The sequence below is a fragment of the Pleurodeles waltl genome, chromosome 6, assembly GCF_031143425.1.
Source record: "Pleurodeles waltl isolate 20211129_DDA chromosome 6, aPleWal1.hap1.20221129, whole genome shotgun sequence".
NCBI lineage: Eukaryota > Metazoa > Chordata > Amphibia > Caudata > Salamandridae > Pleurodeles > Pleurodeles waltl.
In genome coordinates this window covers 1,163,171,657-1,163,198,775 of record NC_090445.1, presented here as the reverse complement: position 1 = coordinate 1,163,198,775, position 27,119 = coordinate 1,163,171,657, and the positions used below count along the sequence as shown (strand labels likewise).

Below are 27,119 nucleotides of genomic sequence, written 5' to 3'. Positions count from 1 at the left end.
TGAGAAAAAAACACAGACCTTGAGAATGTGGAAGTCAAAGCCCCAAATAAATAATCCAAGTAGTCATCTCCGCACTAGTGCCAGGATGCTTCTCAAGGTCAGGACACTCGAAAGACAACACTAAGACCTGTGATTCGTTCCGTTACTAAGGTCGCATCTCGAGGTCTCAATGTCAGAAGGTTGTTGTTAAATGTGTATCGAACTGGGTATAGTTGAATATGAGGAGAGAATTTCTGTTTTCAATTGAAGTTTTACTAAATTAAAAATGAACTCAAACAACAAGAACATTACAAGCACCCAATGTGGAAAAGGAACTGCACATAAAAAGGAAAAATAATCAACATTAGCAACTTCAACTAAATAGAACAGTTACAAGCCCACTCATGGTATTTAATAGTGAAAAATAAATTAAATGCATTTATATCAAGGATGTTTCACTTTGAAATGTAGATTTCCTCGGACTGTGTGGATTGTAGAGGGTCTTGAAATACAAACCACTTGTGATGCCGATCACAATTACAAAGGCTTCTGTGCAGCTGTGATGCCCTGAAGCAGAATATGACTTGAGTTACATGATAACAACAACACGTATTAATAATATTTAAAATATTTAAAACTATTCAGCTATGAGATCATAGTCTTTTAAGAAAAACATCTGCAAGGGGTCTATGAAACAGCAGTACTAGTCAGACACTATTGCGGAATGTCCTAAAGGATTGTACATAGGTCTGTTGGCCACTGTTAATGTTTTTTGTACTTTCCATAGTCTTGGATGAAGTTAAAATGGCATGCATTGCTTCTGGTCAGTCCTGGTCTGGTCCAATAGACAATATATTCACCAAATTAAAAATAGAAAAAGGAGGGTTTAGCAAACACCTGGGGAAAGCACAACCATTTCCTGGTCATAGTAGACCTTCTAGGTGTATGTTGGTAGTTTCTGCATGAGAAAATACCTTTTTTTGCTTTAACGGTGTGAATTCTCTATAACATCCTTGTGTTGTGTTTGCCCTGCGTTGATCTCTCTGCTCACAAACAGTTCTCGATGTAAACGAAAATAACACTTTTTGATTGATCAAGCCCTTTACGTGCACTGCTTTGTTGGCTTATATTGATGTTTCCTGTAAACAATTGAACCTATAGAAGAGAGTCAGAAAGCCCTGTGTTTTAAATATCCCAGGCAGGGATGCTGACAGTGTTGTGAGAACACCCTTTGTTGTCCAAGTCCTCCACCACTAGCCCATGGTGAGCAACTCTCCCACTCCTCAGGGAAAAGAGTCCACTCTTTGTCGATGTACTTGGTCCAGCATCAGAAGGCGGAGCTGATTCACTGGGCATTACTTCCACAAAAACACGGTTGCGCACGCCAAAAACCATCCTTTGGCGGTTTGACTCAGAATATGTTTGCCTATGGGCTCTTTTTGTAGAGCAGAACTGAACCTTGAAAGCCTCTTGAAATCCCCTCCGGAAATTCTCGTTGAAATAACCATAAACTATAGGGTTCACTGAGCTGTTGAAGAAAGCCAACCAGTGAGCAAATGGGAAGATGTAAACAGCAATTAGATTAAGTTGCTGGTCGCTTAGCTTTCCGTAGTCGGTCAACAGCATCAAAGTCCACAGAGGCAGCCATGAGAGAGTAAAGAACAATGCAACGATGATGAGCATGTTGATGACCTTCACTTTCCTCTTAGAAACCCTTCTCCCCTCATTCTCCTCTGTCTGTGAGCCCCTGATGGGTGCCGAGGACTTGAACAACTTGAAAGCTATCCGTGCATACATGATGACGATCAAAGTGAGAGGGGCAAGGTAAATATGAGAAAACAGGACTGTAGTGTAGATCTTCCTCATTTCCTTGTCGGGCCAAGCCTCCCAGCACGAGTAGAGTGGGTAGGAATTATTGTAGTCGTCCACCATGAAGTGATACTCGTCCCTGGTGACTGTGAGAGTGACGGCAGAGGGGCACATGATTATGAGGGCCAGCACCCAAATGATGATGATGGTAACAATGGCCTTTCTCAAGGTCAGTTTCTGTCTGAAAGGGTAGACAATGCAGCGAAACCTGTTAAACATACAAGAAGGGAAAGAAAGAAACACAAAAATAACCATTAATCAATTGGTGAAAATGGAGCACTTCAAAAAGGCAGCAATGGCTTACAAGTTTAATACATTTAAATTTCAGGCAGGAGCATTTTGTCCTGTATTTTTGCACTATATCTCGTCCCCTAACTCTAGTTTACTTACTATGATATTCTTAAAAGGCACTGTTTGCATCTTGTATTCTGCACACAGCCTCGGGGCTAACAAGCTTGGTCAAGCTAATAGGTCTGGGCATTTTAATGGAGTGCTTCTTTATAGATTAGCACATTTGGTGTGTCTGGTTTAGTTGATGGGTGACTGGATGGATGTGAGTCAATGAGTTAATGTATGGTGGATGGGTGATGCTGACTGGTTGAATGCCAAAATGACTCAATGGGTGGATAAGTAGATAGATGAGTGCGTGGATTGGCATATGGGTGCATGCACGGTTGGACGAATGGATGTGTGATGAATGAATTGGAAGACTGGTTTCCAAGTCCAAATACCAAACACACCAAAAACATAAATACTGGGCTACAAATTGGGGGTGACCATGAAAACAAAAGGGCTACAATAACAACACCCACTGACATAGAAGTACTACAATCATACATGGCTCCTGTATCACAGTACACAATAAAATAGTAAGAATAATGTTCAGCCTATGAACCAATGCAATTCAGCCAACCACCTTAAAACAGCAAATATCTGGCAGAGAAAAAGAACTAGAAAATTAAGAACATTGCCCATACAATGCAAGACTGTTTTCTGTTCTGTGAAAGATATTCAATTTGAAAAGGGACGTGGAAGGCTGGGTTTGGGAATTGTTATGATGAAAGGCGGTCTGTGTGGAGCAAACAGAGGATAGTGTTGCTGGTTTGTATGAACAGAGAGTGTGTATCTGGAAGGCTGAAAGTAATGTATAGTGTGGTTGTGTGTTGTGTGGGTGATGGCAGGTTGTGTTAGTGGGAGTGGACAGAGTAGTGTTTGCTGGGAGAATGCAGGGGTTTGACTGTTGTAGTTGTGGAGGATATGTGTATAGGTGTTGTATAAGGGGTATCGTGTTGGATGATGGGACATAGCAATCTGTCTGCGGTCAGCTTGTGATGCATGAGTTGGATGTCTTTGCAGCTACTGTGTTTGCATGTTGATTGATGTGTAGGGAGTAAAGTACTTTCTGGTCAATAGAGAATTGGCCAGCAATTCTGGCCCTAGGCCCTACCAGCACAGAACAGGCCCAAACAGGCAACTGCCCTTGTCCTCTTTGCCCTTAGCAACGACGCCTGGGCTGAGGCGCCCTGAGCCCTAGGCCTAAATAGCCCTACTGGCCAAAAGAAACCTAGTCCTAACCCTAACCAATCAGATTTGTAACCCTAATTCAAACAACCAATGGGAGACCCAGCCCTAATCACCATTCATACCCCTAACCCTGACAACCAACCACAACCCCAACCCTAAAAACCAGGAACCAATCAGAATCTCAGCCCTACCACCAATCACAAGTCAGCCCTAGAACCAGGAACCAATCAGAATCTCAGCCCTACCACTAATCACAAGCCCCACTCTAGTCCCTAAACCAATAGAAAGTCCAGCCCCCAACAAGCTATCACAACACCATATGAAAAACCAATAGAAACTTATATATAAGCGCAAATTAACCGAGGTCCATTCCCTGTGGGCAGGGAGGAGGCAGCTGCTGCTCTATTCAGAATCTCCTTGGATTCAGACAGGCTGAATCCACACTTCCAAGCTAGCAGAGTCTACTTTCCAGGTAAGGGAGAGATTGTTTAAAAAAAACACTGAAATACTGCTTGTAGCGCATTCTGAAATGTGGCTTTTTTAAGGCAAAAAAAGAGGATGCAGACAGTTTCTAAACACAATTTAAATCACAGAAACAGATTGGGCAGCCTCCTAAACACACTCTGCATGATGAATGTAGCATTTTTACTCAGAAAAGAGGGGTGGGGGTGGGTTTTATGCAGTCATGTGCCACAAACGAGAAGGGAAATTCACACAGTCACAGCTAAAAAAAACACCACTTTAAAAGGTCAAGCTGCCTGAAACACAGAAAGTCTACAGTAAACAGGCATGGGTAGCAGGGAAAAACACTTTTAAACAAATAATACCATTTCCCAGAAAAGTCGGGGCTCCTTACCTAGGTCTTTTAGGAATCCTTGAACACTGGGCTGTATTAGGGCACAGGGAAAATGTTGGGCTCACAAAATGGAGGTGGCTTTCTTGGGCTTCCCTCCACCTGCTGTTGATGCTAATAATTGTGCAGCCCCGTATTTCCTTCTAATTATTGTTGGTGATGTACTGCATGCAAAGCTCCGATTGTTCAGTCATCATGTCTCATAATATTCAAACGAGGCATAGTAGTGAGACATCTCCAAAGGCCCTTCCCCTCTCTTCACCAATTACACACAACCATACAATCCTCACACTCCACTCCACCACACATATTACCTCTTCCAGTCATCACAACTAACACAAACTCCACTGACACACATCCATCCCCTCTTACACACCTCATACATTCATCTCCAAAACACATCAACACCCCCTGTAAGACTTTAATTCCACTCACCAACACTAACTCACATACAAAACCCTCACCGAAAACAACTACATCAATATCCCCTCTCAGTATTCCACAACAACAATACAGACCACACACATCAGCACATCAAATCAACACAAGCTTTCATCATACTTATTGTCACACCCACTCCCACCCTCATGACTACACAAAGAATCCAAATCCCGTCCTATCTTTACCCCTACATTCTCACTCTTCACAAACACCTCCCACAAGCAACCCAAACCAGCAACTTTGATTCACTCGCCTTTCCTCCATTGCACAATTTAGAGCCTTACATCATGATCCACATGCTCTTCCACCACCCAGAACCCATACTCCATCCTCACTAAACAGACGCAAACAAAATAAACAACATGCCACTCTTAACAACTTCGCATCCCCTTGTCTATTACATAATAAGGCTACCCTACAAAAAACAGTGCACTCTTCATGTCCCACTCAGCCAACAAGTCCACCACACACACACACACACACAGACCCAACAAAATGCCTCCTAAACCTGCTGGAAGAGGAACACTATATTGAAAAACAAGACTATTGTGACCCTCACACAGTTATCACAACTAGAAATACACCTGCTTCAAACTCAAATTATACTGCTTATCCTTCTCATAAGCAAAAGAACACCGCCATTAACACACTTTTTCTAAACTGCCAGCTCATAAATGCTCGGTCACTCTAAAAAAACAAGCACCACATCTACGACCTGCTCACAGACACACAACCTGACTTACTATTCATAACAGAATCATGGTTGGGAGATGACATGGCCCCAGTGTTGCATAAAGCCCTTCCTCTGGACTATCAAACCATCACACAAAACTGTATAGGCAAGAGAGGAGGTGGACTAGCTATTATATTCAAACAGGCAATAAATCTCAGTAAAACAGACAACATTTCTATACAAGGTTGTGAAGCCCTCCTCATCAGATGCCACTCCAACGTCCTCCCGTAACTTTCTCCTCCTTTATAGACCTCCACCTAACAACTCAACATTCCCAGACGCTTTTCTAGATACAATCTCAAAACATATTACATTATACTCAAACCTATGCATTCTTGGGGACCTAAACATTTGGTTTGACAAACCCAATCTGTCCCATCCAAAAGCTATCACCACTAGCCTAGTTGCATTAAACCTACATCAGATTGTACACAATCCTACACACATCACTGGACACATCATAGATGTCATTTTTGCTGAGCCTGAACTAGTTACCGTTCATAGCATCATGCCAATCACATGGTCAGACCACCATTTGATAATTTTCTGACATAAAACTCCACAAATCAATACACCCCACAACTACTTACATACATGCAGTTATCGATCTTGGAGCAAACTTAATTTTGATGACTTAGAAACACAACTAACAGCCAACACAGATCTAGATACAATTAATTCTGTTCCAAAACTTTATGAGTGGCTACAGGAAGCTTTTGATATCCTAATACCACTCAGAAAAACTAAACACAACAAAAGAAAACCAACACCTTGGAGAAACACAGAACTTAAAAAGATAAAGCAGCAAATCAGAAAGTTGCAGCGGACCTGGCTCAAAACAAACAACAGTCAAGATAAACTGTAGCTAAACAAACTTAACTGAATATACAAATCATCAATCAAAAAAGCTAAAAAAAAGGTACTACTCAGACAGAATTCAAAATGCTAAATCTGCAACCAAAGAATATTATAAAATTCTCAATGAATTTCAAAAACCTACATGCATGGAAGGAAGACATCCCACTACTCAAGATTTCACAAACAAACTGGCAACTCATTACACAACCAAGGCAGACACATAGGACTCCTATTTAAAACAGAAGAAAACCATCAGCACCAACCCCTTTCCTAAAATATCCTCTAAGAATAAACCAACCCAGCCTCTACAGTCCTTCAAACAAATATCCCAAGGTGAATTTATGGATTTGGTCAAACCAAGCAGACCTTCCAGTTGCCCTTCTGACCCTTGCCCACCACACATCTTCAAGAACATTCTTTTATCTACTTCTGCTGCCACACCTGTAAGAAGAATCGCCAACAACTCTTTAACTACAGGGACTTTTCCTGTAGATCTGAGAAAGGCATACATACGACCGTTATTAAAGAAAACAAAACTAGGCCCGCAAGACTCCAACAACTATAGACTAATCACAAATGGACTTTTCCTGGGCAAACTGATAGAAAGAGCAGCTTTCGCCCAGATGTCACAATTCATAGAAGACAATTCTATACTTTCAGACTTTCAAACTGGATTCCGCCTAGGAAGAGGCACTGAATCGGCACTCATAGTAATCTGGGATGATCTTAAAAACACAGTCGACTGTAATGGAGTTGCTGCACTACTTCTCGCTGACCTCTACGCTGCCTTTGATACGGTTGAACATGACACCCTAATTCAAAGACTCCACAAAGCCGGCATAGAAGGGACTGCTCTCGAGTGGATTACATCCTACCTTCAAAGAAGATCTAATATCATCTATTCTCCCCCCTTCTCGTCCAAACCCTACCTCACAAAAGCAGGGGTCCCCCAAGGATCAATCATCTCACCTTTGCTTTTCAACATCTACATGGTATTATTACCAGAACTGATCAATGATTTTCATCTCACAAGCTACAACTATGCAGATGACACACAAATACTACTTAAATTAAAATGCCCCAAAAACATTGAAAACTCAGAAATCTTCAGTTGCCTCAGAGTCATTGATCAGTGGATGATCTCGAGCCATCTCAAACTAAATGCCTCCAAAACAGAAATACTCATATGTGGTGACTGGAAAGGTTATGACACACTGTGTGCCAGGCCTGATGATCTCGGATCACCTCCTCAATTATCCAAGGAAGTTAAAAACCTTGGAATCACCATAGACTCCAAGTTAACTATGAATGCCCAAGTGGACAAATTAGCACAAACAAGCTTCATCACCTTGAAGACTCTACAACGCATCTTCCCCCACCTTGGATTTCCACACAAGGTCCAAGATACTATGTCGTTTGTCTTATCCAAACTGGATTATGCCAATGGCCTCTACCATGGATCATCTCTATCTATTGTGAAAAAACTATAATGTATTCGGAAATCCGCAGCCAGGCTACTATTACATGTAAAGCCACAAGCCCACATCTCCCCTGCCTTGAGAGCACTACACTGGTTACCCGTTGCCAGAAGATGCACTTTCCAGCTGCTTTGTATCACCCACAAAACTATACATGGAACAGGACGGCTTTTTATCAGAAACAAATTAAGCAAATACATTCAACAAAGAAACCTCTGTTCAAGATTGGCACCCGCCTTAGAACACCACCACACAAGAAAAAGACTATAGGTGGTACATCCTTCTCCGTTCAAGCAGCCAATCTTTGGAATTCATTACCTCCAACTATAAGAGCCACAGATAACTATCTTGTTTTCAGAATACTACTCAAGAGTTGGCTCTTTCCTTCATAACCACCATATTCAAACATCTATGGACTGCACATGTCTATGTTGATAAATATTTTTTTCTGATTATGTGTATATTCTAGTTCTATATAGTTCTTTAGAAAATATGTATCGCTACTATGTCATAACAATAAACTTTACACACACTCTTTAAACCTATTTAAATAAAGTATATGTACTCATGGTTTAAATATGTATATGTATGTACATATATGTGTGCATATGTGTGTGTATTCATGTGTGTATGTTTGTGTGTGTATATATATATATATATGTGTGTGTGCATGTTATTCTATGCTTAACATGTTCATAGGTAATTGCATAGCTCCTAGATAAGTTGTTATACTAGATACTCATGAATCCCTGCTCTCATTTTATATCACACTTATCTACCCATCAGCATATGTCATGTCTCTATCAATCTATCCTCCATTCCCACTCTGACTCATCCCAAATCCATTCTACTACTTTCATCTCCTAAATAACTCTGCCTAAGCTCTTCCCTCCACTTCCACATCTAACTCACCCAAACCTCACTTCACTACCATGATCTTCCAAACAACCCTACTATATTCTCCCTCATTTATCTCACCCTACTAATATGACCGCCCTAACCCTTTCCACAGACTCTTCCCTCCTCCATCCCCCTTTTAATCATCACAAGCCTAAATCCTATTACCGTAAACTCCCAATTAACACTTCTGGATTCTTCCCTCCTCCACCCCTCCATTACTCCAGTCAATCTAACTAACAAACTCACATATCCACGGCTCAAATTAATACTAAAACTGTACTCATATTTCCCTATACTAATCCACCACTAATTCCTTTTGAGTTCCGGAGCAGCGTGCTACTGACCGAAAAGTGTTTTGACGCCTCGTCAGGGGTAGTAAGGGCTATATAAATACTATTACAATACAATACAATACAATACAATACTGGCATTGACATTTGAAATTGAATCCTGAAACCTATTGTATTCTCCATTTATATTTGAACTCATTATTCCATTAAACAAAGATTGATATATTTGAAAAAATTATGACAAACAGGTTTAAATATGTGTACAAAAGTTCAAATATTCATGAATACATTTTCTACAGGAAGCCACAACAGCAAGCAAATGGAAAAGTATAACCGGTCGGGTTAGAGTCATCTCAAGACCACTGGTATACTTTGATCCCTTATATTTCTCCTTTTATCCCATTTTCTTGAAATTTGTCCTCATCGCCTAGTATTAAGTTTACAATGTTATGCAGCATGAGGACAAATTTGTCCTCCTCGATTAGTGTTAGGTTTACACTATTATTAATCATTGGGCAGTGCTAATCTGGCACTGCTATGCCTCATTACCTAGAATTAATACGGCACTACTGTACTTCATTGCATAGTGTTAATCTGGCACTACTAAACCTCATAGCATAGTTATAATATGGCAGTACTATGCATAATTGGCTAGTGTTGATTTGGAACTAGTATGCCTCATTGGCTACTGTTACTTTAGCAATACTATGCATCGTTGACTAGTGTTAATCTGCCAACATTAAGCCTCACTGTCTAGGATTAGGCATAGTCTTAATTTAGCACTACTATGCCTCATTGGCTAGTATTAATATGACTCTATTAAGCCTTGTAGCCTAGTTTTAATTTGGCAGTTCTATGCATCATTGGTTAATTTTAATTGGACACTACTAAGCCTCATTGCCTAGTATTACTTTGTCACTACTATACTATCGTATTTAGTGTTAATCTGGCTCTATTTAGCCTCATTGTCAAGTGTTAAATTGTCACTTGTATGCATACTTGTACGAAACTTGCTTTTTTGATGCATCCTGGATGTTCTGCATTTTTTGGAGTCCTATGTTTTCTGATTTTCGAACATACTTTGCCCCTACTCACCAGTAGTAAAGTACCTGTTTTCCCCCTAAGGTTAGATTGCCTAATTCCTTACTGACACATGTAATTTGCCTGCACATCCATGGTATGGTGTAAAAAATGCACCCAGGGTGTGAAAATTAAAGACCGCCTGTGGACTGAAGCACCTATTGTGTCATCCACTTCAGAGGAAGTTCACACAAGGCTAAATTATGGTCATTCTAGAAGATGTTTTATAACTAGGGTCCTTAGAAATGTAAGGCAGGCCCCAGATATATATATATAAATATATATATATATATATATATATATATATATATATATATATATATATATATATATATATATATATATCTCTTAGATTATATCAATCCACAAAACCTTACCCAAGTGCACAACTGTGCTTTTTAGGCGTTATGAGGTAGTGCAGTTGTTTCACTTTAAGAAATGGTTGCAAATCTCATGCTTAGTCTAGAGTCATATCATGAATGAATCCTAGCTTTTCATACTAGTTATCAGGCATGTTAAACTTTCCCTTAACTTCAGAATCCATGTATAAAGAATTTGCACCAACACACAGAGTAACTCAGTGAAAACACTACAAAATGACACAACACAGCTTTAGAAAAATAGGAAATATTTATCTAAACAAAACAAGACCAAAACGACAAAAATCAAACATACACAAGTCAAGTTATTAATTTTAAAATCAAAAAGAGTCCTAAATACTGTAGTAAACAATAAAAACACACTTAGCGTTGAAAAGTAACTGTGTCGCATCAAAATAACACACATGGGCGAGTGTGCATCGAAAAAGGTTAGCGATGCATCCATTTCTCACCCTCAAGCGAGACCGTGCGTCGTTTCTCCTTCTCTGGTTGGGTTGGCATGTGCTGTTTTTCCTCTCCACAGGAGAGTGATGCATTGATCCAGGAAAGCACTCGGGTCAGGGCAGGCTTTGTGTCGTGTTTCCACGCCCAGCAAGGTTTGCGTCGAAAATCCTGACCGCACAGTATCAGCAAAACCACGCTATGTGGGTTCCGACGTTATCAGTCTCCATCAGTGAGTGTTGTGCGTCGTTTCTCCAGCTGCGTGCATCGATCTTCTAGCCATGATGCCAATGGAGGGTCGATTTCTGCTGCGAAGCCGGTGGCGCAGCGTTTTTCACCCGCATCTCTGAAGGTGCATCGATATTTTCCCCGCAGGGCGGTCTGTGCGTGGATTTTCAGTTTTGATCTGCCAGCATCACCTTCCAAGGTCCCAGGAACTGGATAGGGCACTATTTGCAGGGCAGGAGTCTCAGCAGAAAGATTTTACTGCGCCATTTTTTGCGGTGTTGAAATGATGCTTCAATAGTTACCTATGGGCCTCCTTGCAATTACCTACACTAGTGTCAACATTTTTGACACTAGTGTAGCAAAGCGCCACAATAGTGTCAAAAATGTTGACGTTATTGTGCTAATATTGCACAACCATGGTGTTGTTAGGTGCTGGTGGGGGGCACAAAAAAAGTGGCACATCAAAGCTGATTTGACACTTTTTCTTAAACATGTGCAAGAGTCTCAGCAGATCTGCAGACAAGCAAGGGTGAAACATTGAGTTCTGTTTGGCATTTGAAAGTATAACATGGCCATAACATTAAGGTGAATACCTGATGCAGCAGTTACACTTTATACACCATTAATAACAATCAAAAATCTAATGGCTGTAATGTGTACTTGTTGCAAAAAGTGAGTGAAATATCCAGTAAACATTGACATGATGTTGACCCAGAGCCTCACTCTGTATTTTATTACTTCTTATTCATTATATGAGCTCTAGCAGATGGCTAAGGCTGCCTTTAAGTTGGAATTAAAATTGTGCCATGGATTTCTCAAGTTGTTTCTACACTGAAAATATCTACTCTGCTTATTGAGACGTAGGCCCACATTTAAGAAAAAGTGGCGCATCAGCTATGATGCGCCACTTTTCTTGCACCCAGCCTACTGGCACCTAACGACACCGTGGTTGTGCCGTATTTATAATATGACGCACCATGGAGGTCGTTAGCACACTAGTGCCAAAATTTTTTATGCTAATGTCGATCTTTGCTACACTAGCGTAAACAGTTTTGAAGCTAGTGCAGCAAAGTTCGAGGAAGCCCATAGGTTACAATGGGAGCGTCATTTTAACGCCTGCTCTGAAAAGGCATTAAAAATGACACCAAAAATGGCACAGTGAAATCTTTTAAATTCCACTGTGTAATTTTTGCAGGCCTCCTAGCGCTGGAACGCCCCCCTTGCATACATTATGCCTGGCACAGGCATAATGTGGCGAAAGGGGTTACAAAGTGGTGCAATGCATGCGTTGCACCATTTGGTAAATAGGGTGCAGCAGAAAAGCCACTTTAGAGCCATCTTAACGTAAAGAAATGACGCTATGGAGGCTAAGATGGCGCTAGTGGCTCTTAAATATGCCCCTTGGTTTCCAAATAAATCTACATACTATCTAAAGCTGCATTAATGAAGGGGCCTTTAAAAAGCTGATATGTTTATTTTTCCACTGGCCTGCTATGTAGGTTTCCCAGAGCATGGTGCACTTCAGGGTTAAATTGGTTTCACTATGAATAATGCTTTAGAAACATTGCTATTTATAGTACTGTTTGTTTAAACAAAAATATTGCCTGCAAACAACAAGGGAAATACTTAAAGAGAGAGGAAATACCTTGAATTGCTGCCTTCAACTAGTCATTTTCTGTGAACGCCCACCATTGATATTAAAAGCATTCATGATAGGTTTTTGATAGCTCATGTGTTTTTTCACAAACGTGTCATTCAGTGTCCAGAACACTACTTTTTCCGGAACTCCTCCGAAGTCTCACGCTGGGGAAAGATGAAGGGGGGTGTAGTTTCACTCAGCTCTGCAACTACGTTGTCGCAAGCGTATTATTTTCTGTCCTAAAATCATCTTTATCTTGGAATTGGGCCTACAGCCGTATTCCTGAGCGTGCAAGACATGACGTCTCGAAGGACCGAAACTCCACAGCTCACCGTCCATATTATGAGGCTCTCAGGTAATAAGAGATTCTAACGTTGATTGAACTCTGTAACTTCTAGTCACTAGTCGATAGAACTGAATGCAGCCCAAGGGTGGAGGCTGAAGGCTGGAAGCTGAGTTATTAGCCCTAGGTTGTACATTGGCACTCACATCTCTTCAAAATGCCAGAACTTAATCTACAGGCAGGAGATTTGCCATCTCAAAGAAGAGATATGCAACCTTGAAATGGCACCTTTATAGCACTTCAGGGAATTACTGCACACTCTCAAGACGCGAAAGCTGGCCTTTAAGCTCCAGAGCGAGATAAAGAAATGTGTAATTTATTTTGATGAAAGATAGCACCGTTCACCAGATAAAAGTAGCCTTATAACGAAATCACTTCAGAAACAGAACAGGCACAGCTTTGCATCTTAGTGTGATGCTGCAGACTGGGACTGTACAAAACAAGTGATACGGGATAAGTAAAAGCCATTTTAAACACTATGAGACCTCACAACTGTAAGGCCAGGCAAATGACTAAAGTAGTTGCTACAATTGTCTCAGCCAGTCACTTTATTATCTACGTGAGCTGCTGAGGCACGGGTTCTTGACCCAGAAAGTTTGATCCAGGGCTCTGTTCTTCACAGTTATATTTGAAATGTACTGTCCAGTAACACAAAACAGGTTAAATAAAATACTTACTTCAATACATTTCAAAGAAGCAGGGTAAAAGAATCAAAATGTTATTCTACGTTGTTAGGTTTAGTTATTTATAATGCAAATACACACTATCAGTACTTTTATTCATTTACTGTTACTATAGCAGTTAGTATAGCATTTACATTTCTTACAAACTGATGCAATGAAATGAAGGAATGGTAAGTACTGACTTACTTATAGGTCCCTAGTATATGGTACCCAGGACATGCAAGTCAGTGGCCAGCCAGGGTTGCAGCACTGATTGTGTGACCCTGAGTGTGACAAAGAAAAAAAAGGCTCCAAGCATGCCACAGCAAACTAGATGGGCAGTGTTACACTGCCAGTTCAAAGCCACCATTTCCGTTAAAAATATATGAAAGTCTCCCCAAAGGGAGGCCTAGAGAACCCTTTAGCAGGGAGCTGTATATTATTAAGTAGGACATATATTTTTTTATATGTCTTAGCTGCAACTCCTCCAAATTGTTATTTTTTTCTGTGGAAAGGTAGTAGCCCCTTTGGCTAAAACGAGGGTACAAGCTGGCACCCTAGCCTGGCTAACTCCTGAATGGGACTACTTAACTGAGTACTGTAAGGTATCAAATTAATTGTCACAATAAACCTGACCTGATACCCAGGAACAATTTATGCCACTCTTAAGCTAATACAAATTTTAGAAAGTTGCCTCTTTTTATCAGCTGGTCCAGTGGCCTCACATGGGCACTGGCCACCAGAGAGCTTTCTGTCTGCCTAGAAAGTAGTGTGAATGACTCATAGGCTTGGAAACAATAGCAGCCTGTTACAGGGCAAGGTGTTACCTCCCCTTTGCAGGAAACCAGTTAGGGTGTCAACTAAAAAGGCAAGCTTCCAATGGAAAGTCATCTTTGGTGGGCTAATGATGATAACACTCCGAGATTACACCAAGTCAGCCAGACCCAGGAGTTTCATCAGCATCCAGGTTGGTCACACAAGAGGGACACTAACCTCAACTAATGGATTTCGCTCCAACTGCTGTGCCAGGTACCTGTAGCCCAGCCGCAGCTGACTTTCTACAGTCTCAAAGAGGACTTTGTGGGACCCTGATCTCTGTGGCCAAAGTCACTCCAGATCACCAGTCAACCAAAAAATCTTCATAAAGTCACCGCCGTCGAACACACAGCAACCAGAGAATCTTTGAGCATCTTTTCATCCTGTATCTCCAGCATCAGGACCACTCTATTAAAGTCCTTGGTGGTTTTGCTGTAAATTTGAGAAATGGAGTGGAAAATGTTATGGTGGCCAGGTTACTGTCCAAATCAACCCATTGCCCCCACCCCTCACCCCAGACCTTCATCCTGCCAGATTTGGCCACCCAAGCCTGGCTGAAATAGCCAAACTAACTTTTACAAACATTTGAAAAAAATCCAAATTTTTTGTTGACCAATGTTTGTTTGCAGTTGAAATTAAAAGTTCTAAAATATCTGAAAATTCATATCTCTGAAACCCTCTGTTGGATTGTGGTCATCTTGGACTAAAAAAGAAAAAAAAAAAAAAAAAAAAACTATTTTAATTAGTGTTGTGTTACTTTTATGTTGTGTGGCGTTCTTATTCAGTTGTTTGGTACAGTTAAATGATTTAACCTAAGTTCCCTTGTGCAATGATTGCACCCAGGGTCAAACTTAAGGCTGTTCAAATGAGCCTGACTGCATCCAAGACAGTTTTTTGCAAGTATGTTGCACGGTAAGGCTCCACATCCATATCATATAATATACCCAAAACCTCACACTCAGTTGCTGAAAAGTAAATACAAGAGAGTCACAAAGTGCAGGAAACTGCACAAAATATGTGGAATATTCATATAAGTTTGATAGAAAAGGCAGGAATAAGGATTAATTTTTCTTGTGATTGCTTAAATACTCAGAGTTCACCTCAACATTACTTTTGTGTGCAAAAACCTCAATAGCATACTTTCTATTTATTAATTCTTTCATCTAGTGCCTTTGCAGTTTCATTCTTTCTCTTACAACTGAGGGAGCCTCATTGAGTCTAGCTCACAAAGGCGCTTTGTGAGTTGTTATGACTTGTTGCTGACTTATTATAGCTTGCACATCACCAAACCCATTGAATTCAACTCAGTAGCCACACTATAATAATTATATCTCACCAATTGTTGGAAATGGCCCTTCTGCAGGGTCACACCAAAGATTTCTGCCTTCCTCATTCTCTTTTCTGACCTCTTTTGTGCTGGTTTTAGGACTCTGTGCACTTTACCACTGGTAATCAGTGCTATAGTGCATACGCTCTCCCTTAAACATCATAACATTGGTTCATTCCCAATTGGCATATTTGATTTAATTGTAAGCCCCTAGTAAAGTGTGCTGCAGGTGCTCAGGGCCTGTAAATCAAATCCCACTAGTGGGCCTGCATTACTGATTGTGCCACACACATAAGAAGTCCCTTCACCATATCCCAGGCCTGCCATTGCAAGGCCTGTGCGTGCAGTTTCACTGCCACTTCGAATTGGCATTTAAGAGTACTTGCCAATCCTTAAACTCCCTTTTTACAACATATAAGTCACCCCTAAGGTAGGCACTAAGCAACCCATAGGGCAGGGTGCTATGTAGGTAAAAGACAGGACATACCTGTGTGTTTTATATGTCCTGGTAGTGAAAAACTCCTAAATTCATTTTCCACTACTGTGAGGACATCTTCTTTCATAGGCTAACATCAGGGCTACCCTCATATACTGTTTGAGTGGTAGATTCTGATCAGAAAGGGTAAATAGGTCATGTTTATTATGGCCAGGATGGTAATAGAAGAACCTGCTTATTGGTGAGGTTGGATTTTAAATTACTATTTTAGAAATGTAACTTTTAGAATGTGAGCATTTCTCTGCACTTAAAATCCGTCTGTGCCTTACAGCCTGTCTCCAATCCATGTCTGGGTTGGGCTGGTTGACAGCTCCCTTGTGCATTTTACCCAGACCACCACAAACACAGGATACTCAGTCACACCTGCACTCATCTGCCTACTGAATGGGCCTTTCTGGGCTGGAAGGGTGGAGGGGCTTGACACTTACATTTCAAAGGCTACTGGCCTGCCCTCACACAATGGACTGCCAACCCCCCTGCTGGGACCCTGGCAGACAGACCTGTACTGAAAGAGGACCTTATGTGCTTCAATACCACTCTTTGAAGTCTCCCCCACTACAAAGGCATTTGTGGGGATATGAACTGGGTCCCTGACCCCACCAAATCAGTCACTTCTGGACCGGATCTTGCAACCTGTCAGGAGGAGCTGCCTGGCTGCCCAAAGGACTCACCTGGACTGCTTTGCTGTGAAGGAATGCTGCCTTGCTGTTGCCCTGCTGCCTTGCTGACCTATGACATTGCTGAGAAGTGCTCTCCAAGGGCTTGGATTGAGCTTGCCTCCTGTTCCTGAAGTTTGCAGGCTAGCATGATCCCAGTGAGACAGTAAAAACACACTGACACACACTCACAAACAGCCCAAAAGTGGGGTAACCATGCTAGAAAGGGGCTACTTTCTCAATAGAAGCTTACCCAATGGCTCCACTCAGGGCATAATTGATTTACTTGTAAGTCCCTAATAAAGTGCACTACTACTGCCCCCCCCCCATTCTGAGATACCTCAGAGGTCAAGGAAACCTCAGGAACCCATAGGCAACTCCTTGCCGGCCCCAAGGCTGGAGGAGAAGTGTAGGAGGCTGGCCTGGTTTGCAGTGGGTTCCTAAGGTACTTACACCAGGTCCAGTTATCCCTTATTAGTGAAATGCAGGCAGTGTTTTAGCAGCTTGGGCTGTCTAGAGGTAGCTGTAGCAGAGCAGCTTAGGCTGAACTATGAGACATGCAAAGCTCCTGCAATACCAATATAGTTACACAGTACTTATACACAAAAAAAGACATGACTCAGTGTTACCAAAAATAAAGGTACTTTATTTTAGTGAAACAAGGCCAAACATATCTTAGAGACAATACTCCTGGATGTACGTATTATACACAATATATACACTATAGACCAAAATCAGGTAAGTAAATAGTCATAGAATAGTGCAAACAGTAGAAAATACAACAGAATGCAATAGGCCTAGGGGCAACACAAACCATATACTAAGAAAGTGGAATGCGAATCACAAATTCCCCCCTAGGCAAGTGTAGTGTGTAGAGGGGCACTACGAGTGTAAGAAAACACCAAAGGTAAGTAAAATACCCCATCCTAGAGCCCAGGAAAGTAGGAGTAAAATACTGCAAGTTTCCTCAGGACACAATACAAGTTGTGATAAGAGTAATTACAAGAACCAAGCAAGACTGCAAGCAACAAATCGTGGATTCCTGGACCTGAAGACCTGTGAAGAGAGGAGACAACGTTCAGAAGTTGCAGAAGATTCCAGGAAGGACAGGAGCCCCTGCCAAACTAGAAGATGGTGCAAAAGAGGATTCTCCGATTAGAAGAAGTCTGCAGAAAAGCACCAAAGAAGATGGCTGCTGGTACCTGCGTGGTGCAGGAGATGTCCCAAGTCAAGTTTTGGATGCAGGCTGTTTGAGTCGCTGAATTCATCCAACAAGCCTTGGTTCAAGCAGGGTTGCGGTTTGAGTCAAAATGGCGCTGCCTGGACCTGGGAGCCTCAACTCAGACTGAGGAGCCAAAGGGGGCTCTCAACACTGGAGTGACCCCACAGATGACCAGGCAGCACCCACAGGAGTCCCAGTACATGGGGACAAAGAAGATGCAAATAGCGGTTGGTGGAGCACAACAAAAGAAGGTCCCACACCAAAAGAGAACAACTCAGCGAGTTGTGCGTTGCAGGATGGAGTGCTGGGGACCTGGGCTACACTGTGCATAAAGGATTCTTGGAAGAAGTACACAGAAGCCCCAGGAACTGGAGATGGCGAAGTGCACAGAGATACTGTTGCAAACCAGAAGGGCAAGCGCTTACCTCCTCCAAGTTTGGACAGCTGGGCATTAGGACAGTCTGGGTTGTGTAGGTCAAGCATCTGTTTTCCAGGGGGCACGCTCGTCATCAGGAGAGGAGTCCCAGAGAACCGGTCGTCGTCTCAGAAGGTGCCTGCAGGAGCAGGGAAGCAACTCCGTCACTCCACGGAGGATTCCTTTGGTTCTTCTGGTGCAGAGTGAAGACAGGGAGTCCTCGGAGCGTGCACACATTGGAAACGCTTGCAAATGCTGGCTGGAGCTGAAATTGCAAGTCACAGGAGTCATCCTGGATATTTTGTTGCAGTTACAGCCATTCGTGGAGAAGTCTGCGATTGATCTGATGGTCAGAAGCTGAAACAGAGTATGCACGGGATTCCTGGAGGAGCCTTGCAAGCTGAATCTGAGGAGGAACCCACAGGAGAGACCCTATATAGCCCTGAGAGGGGGATTGGCTACCTACCCAGGTATGCACCTATCAGGAGGGGTCTCTGACGTCACCTGCTGGCACTGGCCACTCAAAGATCTCCAGAGTGTCCCCACACCTTGGAAAACAAGATGGCTAATGCCAGGGACACACTGGAAGAGCTCTGAGCACCACCCCTGTGGTGGTGATGTTCAGGGGAGTGGGCACTCCCCTTGTCCAGTTTCACGCCAGAGCAGGGACTGGGTTTCCCTGAACCGTTGTAGAATGGCTTATGCAAGGAGGACACCATATGTGCCCTTCAAAGCATTTCCAGGGGCTCTGGGCAGCTACCCCTCCCAAGCCTGTAATACATATTTCCAAAGGGAGAGGGTGTAACACCCTCATCCCAAAGGAAATGCATTGTTCTGCCTTCCTGGGACTGAGCTTCTCAGACCTCAGGAGGGCAGAACCCTGTCTGTGAGGTGGTAGCAGCTTTAGCTGTAGTGCAAGCCTCAGAGAGGTGGTTTGGCAGTACTGGGGAACCATGGTGGAGCCCCTAGGATGCATGGGATTGCCCCCCCCCAATACCAGATTTGGAATGGGGGGACAATTCCATGATCTTAGACACCTCACATGGCCATATTCGAAGTTATCATTGTGAAGCTAAATATAGGTATTGACCTATATGTAGTGCACATGTTTAATGGGATCCCTGCACTCCGGGAAATTGGCCCTGGACAGCATGGGGGCACCTTTGCTAGTGTAAGGGTGCCCTCACACTCAGTAACTTTGCACCTAGCCTTCAGTAAATTAAGGTTAGACATATAGGTGACTTATAAGTTGCTTAAGTGCAGTGAAAATGGTTGTGAAATAGTGTGTGCACTAATTCACTCAGGCTGCAGTGGCAGTCCTGAAGAGAGGACTGTCTGAGCTCCTTATGGGTGGCAAAAGAACTGCTTCAGCCCATCAGGATCTCTTGGAACCCCAATGCCCTGGGTACCTAGGTACCATATACTAGGGACCTATAAGGGGGGTCCAGTGTGCCAATTTGAATTGGAATATGAAGTCACTATACTATAGTGACTAATTTGGAGGTGGAGAGAGCATGAGCACTGGAGTTCTGGTTAGCAGAACTTCAGTGACACAGTTAAGCACTACTGACCAAACACACATTAGGCCACAAACTATTAGACAGGCAAAACACATTGACAAATATGGTTTTAACTATGAGCACTGGGGTCCTGACTACCAGGATCCCAGTGAGACAGTAATAACACACTGACGCACACTCACAAACAGGCCAAAAGTGGGGTAACCATGCTAGAAAGAGGCTACTTTCTCACAAGAATCTTACCCAATGGCCCCACTCAGGGCACCCACTTATCAGTGGATGGCCTGTGGCCTGGCTCTTGACACTCACAGCTGTCAGTGGCCTCTGTTGGTTTCTGTCCTTGTGGTAGAGTTTTCCCTGGATTGGGGCAGAAGTCAGACCCAAGAAGTGGAATGGGCCACATCACTTTGTTGGCCATGGTGGTACTGTCTGCCTACTAAGATGCATCAGTGAGCAAATTAAGGTTAGGAGATTCACAGATGAGGCCCACAGTTGAGAAGGATTCCCCACGAATCAGTTCAGTGGTCCCAGAGAGTAGAGACAGAGAAGTCCAACTGAGTTCAGAAAGCCGTAGAACTTGCAAGTGCCCCAGCAGTAGTCAGCCATTGTCTATTTTCTTTCGCCTTAATCAGGGAAGTCCATCAAATTATTGATTACCCTACGCTGGCTTTAGGCTGGAAGGAGGTTATGTTGGAAATGACCCCTCTGCAATGTCACCCCCAAACCTTTTGCCTTCATTTTTCTTTTTTTCTGACCGAATTTTTGCTGGTTTTTGGACTCTGCGCACTTTACCACTGCTAATCAGTGCTATAGTGCATATACTCTCTCCCCTAAACATAGTAACATTGGTTCATTCAGAATTGGCATATTTGATTTAGTTGTAAGACCCTAATAAAGTGCACTGCATGTTCCCAGGGCATGTAAATCAAATGCTACTAGTGGGCCTGCAGCACTGATTGTGCCACCCACATAAGTAGCCCCTTCACCATGTCTAAGGCCTGACATGGCAAGGCCCGTGCGCACAGTTTCACTGCCACTTTGACTTGGAATGTAAAAATACTTGCCAAGCCTTAAACTCCCCTTTTTCTACATATAAGTCACCCCTAAGGTAGGCCCTAGGTAATCCATAGGGCAGGGTCTATGTAGGTAAGAGGCAGGACATATACCAGTGTGTTTTATATGTCATGGTAGTGGAAAACTCCTAAATTCGTTTTACACTACTGTGAGGCCTGCTTCTTTCATAGGCTAACATTAGGGCTACCCTCATATACTGGTTGAGTGGTAGATTCTGATCAGAAAGGGTAACTAGGTCATGTTTATTATGGCCAGGATGGCCATTGGAAAACCTGCTTATTGGCGAGATTGGATTTCAAATTACTATTTTAGAAATGTCACTTTTAGAAAGTGAGCATTTCTCTGCACTTAAAATCTGTCTGTGCCCTACAGCCTGTCTCCAATCCATGTCTGGGTTGGGCTGGTTGACAGCTCCCTTGTGCATTTTACCCAGACCACCACAAACACAGGATACTCAGTCACACCTGCACTCATCTGCCTACTGAATGGGCCTTTCTGGGCTGGAAGGGTGGAGGGGCTTGACACTTACATTTCAAAGGCTCGTGGCCTGCCCTCACACAATGGACTGCCAAACCCCATAATGGGACCCTGGCAGACAGACGTGTACTGAAAGAGGACCTTATGTGCTTCAAAACCACTCTTTGAAGTCTCCCCCACTACAAAGGCATTTGTGGGTATATAAACTGGGTCCCTGACCCCAATAAATCAGTCACTTCTGGACCAGATCCTGCAACCTGTCAGGAGCAGCTGCCTGGCTGCCCAAAGGACTCACCTGGTTTGCTTTGCTGTGAAAGAATGCTGCCCTGCTGTTGCCCTGCTGCCTTGCTGGTCTATGACTTTGCTGAGAAGTGGTCTCCAAGGGCTTGGATTGAGCTTGCCTCCTGTTCCTGAAGTCTCAGTGCCAAAAAGACTTCCTCTCTTCAAGGAAACTCCTTGTGCGTCGAGTGAAGAATCGATGCAGCGCCTGCCATGTGTCAGAAACTCCGACGCATCGCCCACCGGATCGACGCTGCACCTGTGACTTTGTCCCGCACACCCAAGATTTCCACGCATCATTCCTGGGTGTCAAAGGAACTCTGCATCGCAGTGAGAATCCAAGACTGCACACCGGAAACCAATGCAAAACTCTTGCAGCATGGGAAGAAACAACGCATCATCTGTGCAGCATTGGGGAATCCGATGCACACCTCCCTTTTTCATGCATCTCCTCCTCTGCGGTCTCCTGCTTTGACGCAAACCAGGTACTTTGTGCAGACAAGAGACAATTGCTGGTTTTTAAAGACTTAAGATTCTTCTTAACCGTGCAAAAGTGATAATTCAACTTGTGCTTGGCAAATCTTGATCGTTTTGACCTTAATTTAATCAGATAATAATCTAATATTTGTCTATGCGTGTGTGGTGTATTTTTGTGGTGTTTTCACTGTGTTATTGCATGATGTATTACACAAATACTTTGCATATTGCCTTCTAAGTTAAGCCTAACTGCTCAGTGCCAAATGACCAGAGGGTGTATGATTTATTGCACAAATACTTTGCACATTGCCTTCTAAGTTAAGTCTGACTGCTCATTGCCACGTTACAAGAGGGTGGGGGTAGGACAATTTGGATTGTGTGTGATTTACCCTTACTAGGATTGTGGTCCCTACTTGGACAAGGGTGTATACCTCTGCCAACTAGAGACCCATTTCTAACGCCACTCTGTTCTCACAAAAGTCTTGATTTGCGATGTCACAATTCGTCTTGCAAATACCATTATTTTAGATGGTATAAGTGAAATAATATAAAATGGTAGAAGCAGTGCATGGAAAAGGATCGAATTATAATGTATTGTGGCTACTGAGTTGATTACACTGTGCATGGAGGTGCACGAGTTATAATAATTTGAAGGTGCGTGTGAATTATAAATTAAGGGTATACGTTTAGAAATAAAAAATGTTTGGGTAGTTTAAGTTTGGTTAAGCCAACTCACCAATGTACCACTCCGACCGCCTCGGCGGTAACAGCCGCCGGGCTGGAGATATCCATCTCCAGCCCGGAGGCCACCATTGTGCTGCATGCGGGATTATGACCCTGCCTACCACCATGGTTTTCATGGCACGAAAACCATATCGGTAGGCCATATCAGTGACAGCGAATTCCTTCCGTGTCCTGATAGGGGTCTCTCACCCCCTTCCTCTCTAGATCACCCCCCACCTCCCAACCTCTCCAAACCCCCCTCTACATTCACGACCCCCTTCACACACACACATACACACAACCATTCCCACATACTTACACGCATGCATACATCCAATCACACACACATCCGCACACACTTCCAAACATTCACACAGACACACATTCACATTTCACAGCATACACACACTCACATGTCTGTACATGCACACATGCATTCAACACTCAACACACACCTGCATTCACGCACACACATACATTCACCCCCCTACAACACCCCCTCCCCTGTCAGAGACCCGACTTACCTGGATCCAGGTGGGCCTCCGGCAAGAGACAGGGAGCTGCTACCGCCAGCAGCGCCCACCAGCAGAACACCACCAGGCCGTATTATTGGTCAAAATACAGCTGGCAGCGGTCTACTGGCCTGGCGCTGCTGGTGGTAGCAGCACCACCTTACCACCATCCACCAGCACGGCCACAGCTGGATTTCCGCCATTCTTGTGGTGGAAATGCGGCTGTGGTCATACTGTGGCGAATGGCTGGTAGCTGCAGCGACGGTCTTTTGGCCGCCAAAGTTGTAATGAGGGCCTTTATTTCCACTAATGTGAAGCTAGTAGGATATGCAGTTGCATTGGAGGAATGGATCAGCGAGAGAAAAAAAAAAGGGACGTGACCGAAGGCATGAGCGGAATAGCATACATCATTTGCATTCTGGATTTCATTTTCAAGTTCCTGAGACTTATGTTTATGAATTAAAGAAATGTCTATAAACTTGTCTCTGCTTTTAATATCAGCCCAGGTTAGTACACAGCACTTGAATCTGATTAATTGATCTAATTAGTAGTGAAAGGAGATATAGAACAAGTGAAAATAAATACATGTGCCTGCGGCAAATGTCTTTGTTGTGGAAAACAGTGTAATGTGAAGAATGTTCTGACACACAAACTATAGAGACAGCCAGGGTTTCGGTTTGTCACTGATTAACATAAAAACTCTGAAAACTACAGAAATGTAAGAGGCAATGCAAACCTTTAAGTGAAAACAGCGGGGTAGCCGACAAAACAGAGAAAATACACAAAATGTCTAGTCTGAAACTCTCGGATGAACAAAGCAGTGAAATCGTGCACATCAATCTCCTTCTCTAAGACCACCTTCTGAAACTGTGATGATGGTGTATGATGAACTATGTGATTAAGTTGATTGAGTGTTTTGGTGTGCGTTGTCTTGGCATCTGTAAAGGGAAAGCTGGTCAACTGGATATTTTGATGATATGCTGATACGATATTAGGCTAGGGTCCTTATTACGAGATAGGTAGAATTCCATGTGGGTATTCTCAGTAGTTGGAATTACTATTCTTTGCTAGTATCCCAGCGTGAAATTTCACTTAATATAAGTTAGCCCTCTCGCCAAGGGGAATAACTGTGCGGACACACAATTACTGTGAAGAATTTTGCATGGTATTTCCTATTCTGAGGTGTTTATCGTGCCCTTTTGGAACCTGCTTTTAGCGCGTGGAAATGGGAGCAGTGGCTTTCATGCAGGGCGGAGGTGGAAAGTTGGAGGTCGGGAAGATACAGTAGGGAAAGGGAAGCATACTTTTGGGAGGGGTGCATGGCATGCTACCTCTTTATCAAAGAAAAAGCTTGGCATGTATGTGAGGACGAAGCTTGGCTGCTTTTGCAGCCAAACCCACTTTCGATTTTAGGAACTGAAGTTTCTGATGATAAAGTGGGACAGGTGTTTTTGCAGGTACGGGAAATGGGTGAGCAAACACGGGGCTATTCATGATCTTGTTGAAGTGGAATCCCCAGGAAGGATACTACTCAACCTGACTCATGATCAGACACTAGAAGTGGGATGGAGAAATAGCTGTAAAATCATATAAGCTAAATCCCTTTGTTAATGCGTCGACTTTCTGAAAATGAAATAATTTAATTAGTTACCCTTTTGCTATGTTTTAGTTGCACTCTTTTACTTTTGGATGGAGTTCATCCTTTGAATCCTAATAGTTACAGCTATGAATCCAAGTTACTTCCTAGTTCATCTTTTTTTAACTCCCTAGCAGAGGAAGTCAGTGGCCCCTTAAGTGAAAGCCGTCAGTGGCCTGTAATCAAAAACCTTCAACCACTATAAATAATGGGTAATTGTAGGAAGCTGGCTCTTCCTGTGGAACAAAGAGGAGTACACTGTGCCAAAAGTCCGCGTAAACCCCAAAGGTACCACAGAGGCACAAATTACTTTCCAAATGCTAACTTTTATGATAGTGTGGGCAAGTAGTTAGGCATATCAGAGGTTAGTGCTAAGCATGTGAGGCACACATAGAGGCAGTAATTGGGACACACACTCAATAAAGAAATCCAACACAAATTTATAAAAATAACATACTTTTATATAAATGTAGATACCAAGATCACCGGAACCAGGTGAGTACTTTTTGAATTATGAATTTTTAGAGTTTTCAAAAGTTGACACAGTGCATTGTTCAGGTGCCGCAATGTTATCCTATGGGGGAAGCACAACCACTGCATATAGATATAGTGCAGGGACTAATGGGACCAACCTCCTGGACTTAAGGTAAGTATGGGGCAAGGTCCAAGGCCACACAAACAGGTCCAATCGGGCGGCATTGAGGTGGCTGGGAGCACTGGTGTAGTTCCATGTCGGGTACCCTATGTAAGTCTATGGGATCGGTCTGGTCACATAGCTGCTGCAGGGGTGGCCTGAAAGTCCATTTCGGTGAGCCACAGAGGGGATTCAAATCTTGGGATGCTTGGGGAGATAGGGACACACGTGGTCCTGTTCTCCTTGGTCCGGGGCATTCGGGAACAGAGGTGGTTTGGACCTTAGGGTTTTTCCGTCACCGTCCTTTGGGGAGTAGGCATCACCCTGTCCCAGACTTTCCTTTTCCACTACACACAAGATGGCAGAATTCCTAAGGTTTTCGTTCACTTCAGGCTGGTCATCCTAGGGGTGTATCTAACCTGCAAGAGCAACATGCATCCTGCATAGCTAATTTTCCTGCCTGGTCACGTTCCAAATGGGACTTGGGGCGAGGGGGGGTCTGCATCTCCCTCTGAGGAAAGCCATATCTGCATATCAAAGGCAAGTGTCTCCTTTGAAACTTCCTGCCTTAGAGTGTTGATTTGCAGGCCATCCTGTTGGAAGGGGTGTGTGTAACACACCTCTGCCAAATCAGGCTTCGTTTGTGACCTTCAGAGAGCAAAGGCTCTCACCCTTGGGGATCAGAACCTCCTCTGTATGTGGTGGGCTGGCTCGAACTAGTCAGTTAGCTCACCAGCAGTTGGCAGGTTTTCAGGGGGTACCTCTAAGGTACTGTCTGGGTACATGTATTAATAAATCCATCGCTGGAACCAGTTAGGGTTTATTAATATGAGATGTTTGATACCAAACATCCCTATTTTCAGTGAAGCCCTCATATAGCTGGGGAACTCATATTGACCAGTGTCCAGCACATGTATTTAGAATGGCTTTCCTGTTCACTTACTATATCTAAGAGTCAACAAAGACATAGTAGGGTCATATTTGCTTATGCAGACAAGACTTCACCCATAATATAATGCACCCTGCCATAGAGTCATAAAGTCACCAGTAGGGGTGACTTACAAATATTGCAGGCATAGTTGGAAGACATGGCAAATAAGTGTGTGCCATGTTGTTTTTTCACTTTTTGGAGCACCTTGTCAGGCAGTCTGCAGAGT

At 43.1% G+C, this 27,119-nt stretch overlaps 1 protein-coding gene across 1 annotated transcript in view; it reads right to left on the bottom strand.

The window, feature by feature from the left end:
- Positions 1 to 240: 240 nt before the first annotated feature.
- Positions 241 to 27,119, bottom strand: part of NPFFR1 (neuropeptide FF receptor 1) — a 1,392,392-nt gene continuing 1,365,513 nt past the window's right edge. The window contains exon 4 of the mRNA XM_069242489.1: positions 241 to 2,056. Coding sequence (XP_069098590.1) covers positions 1,165 to 2,056 — 892 coding nt within the window. The 3' untranslated portion in view covers positions 241 to 1,164. The remainder of the gene's footprint in view (positions 2,057 to 27,119) is intronic.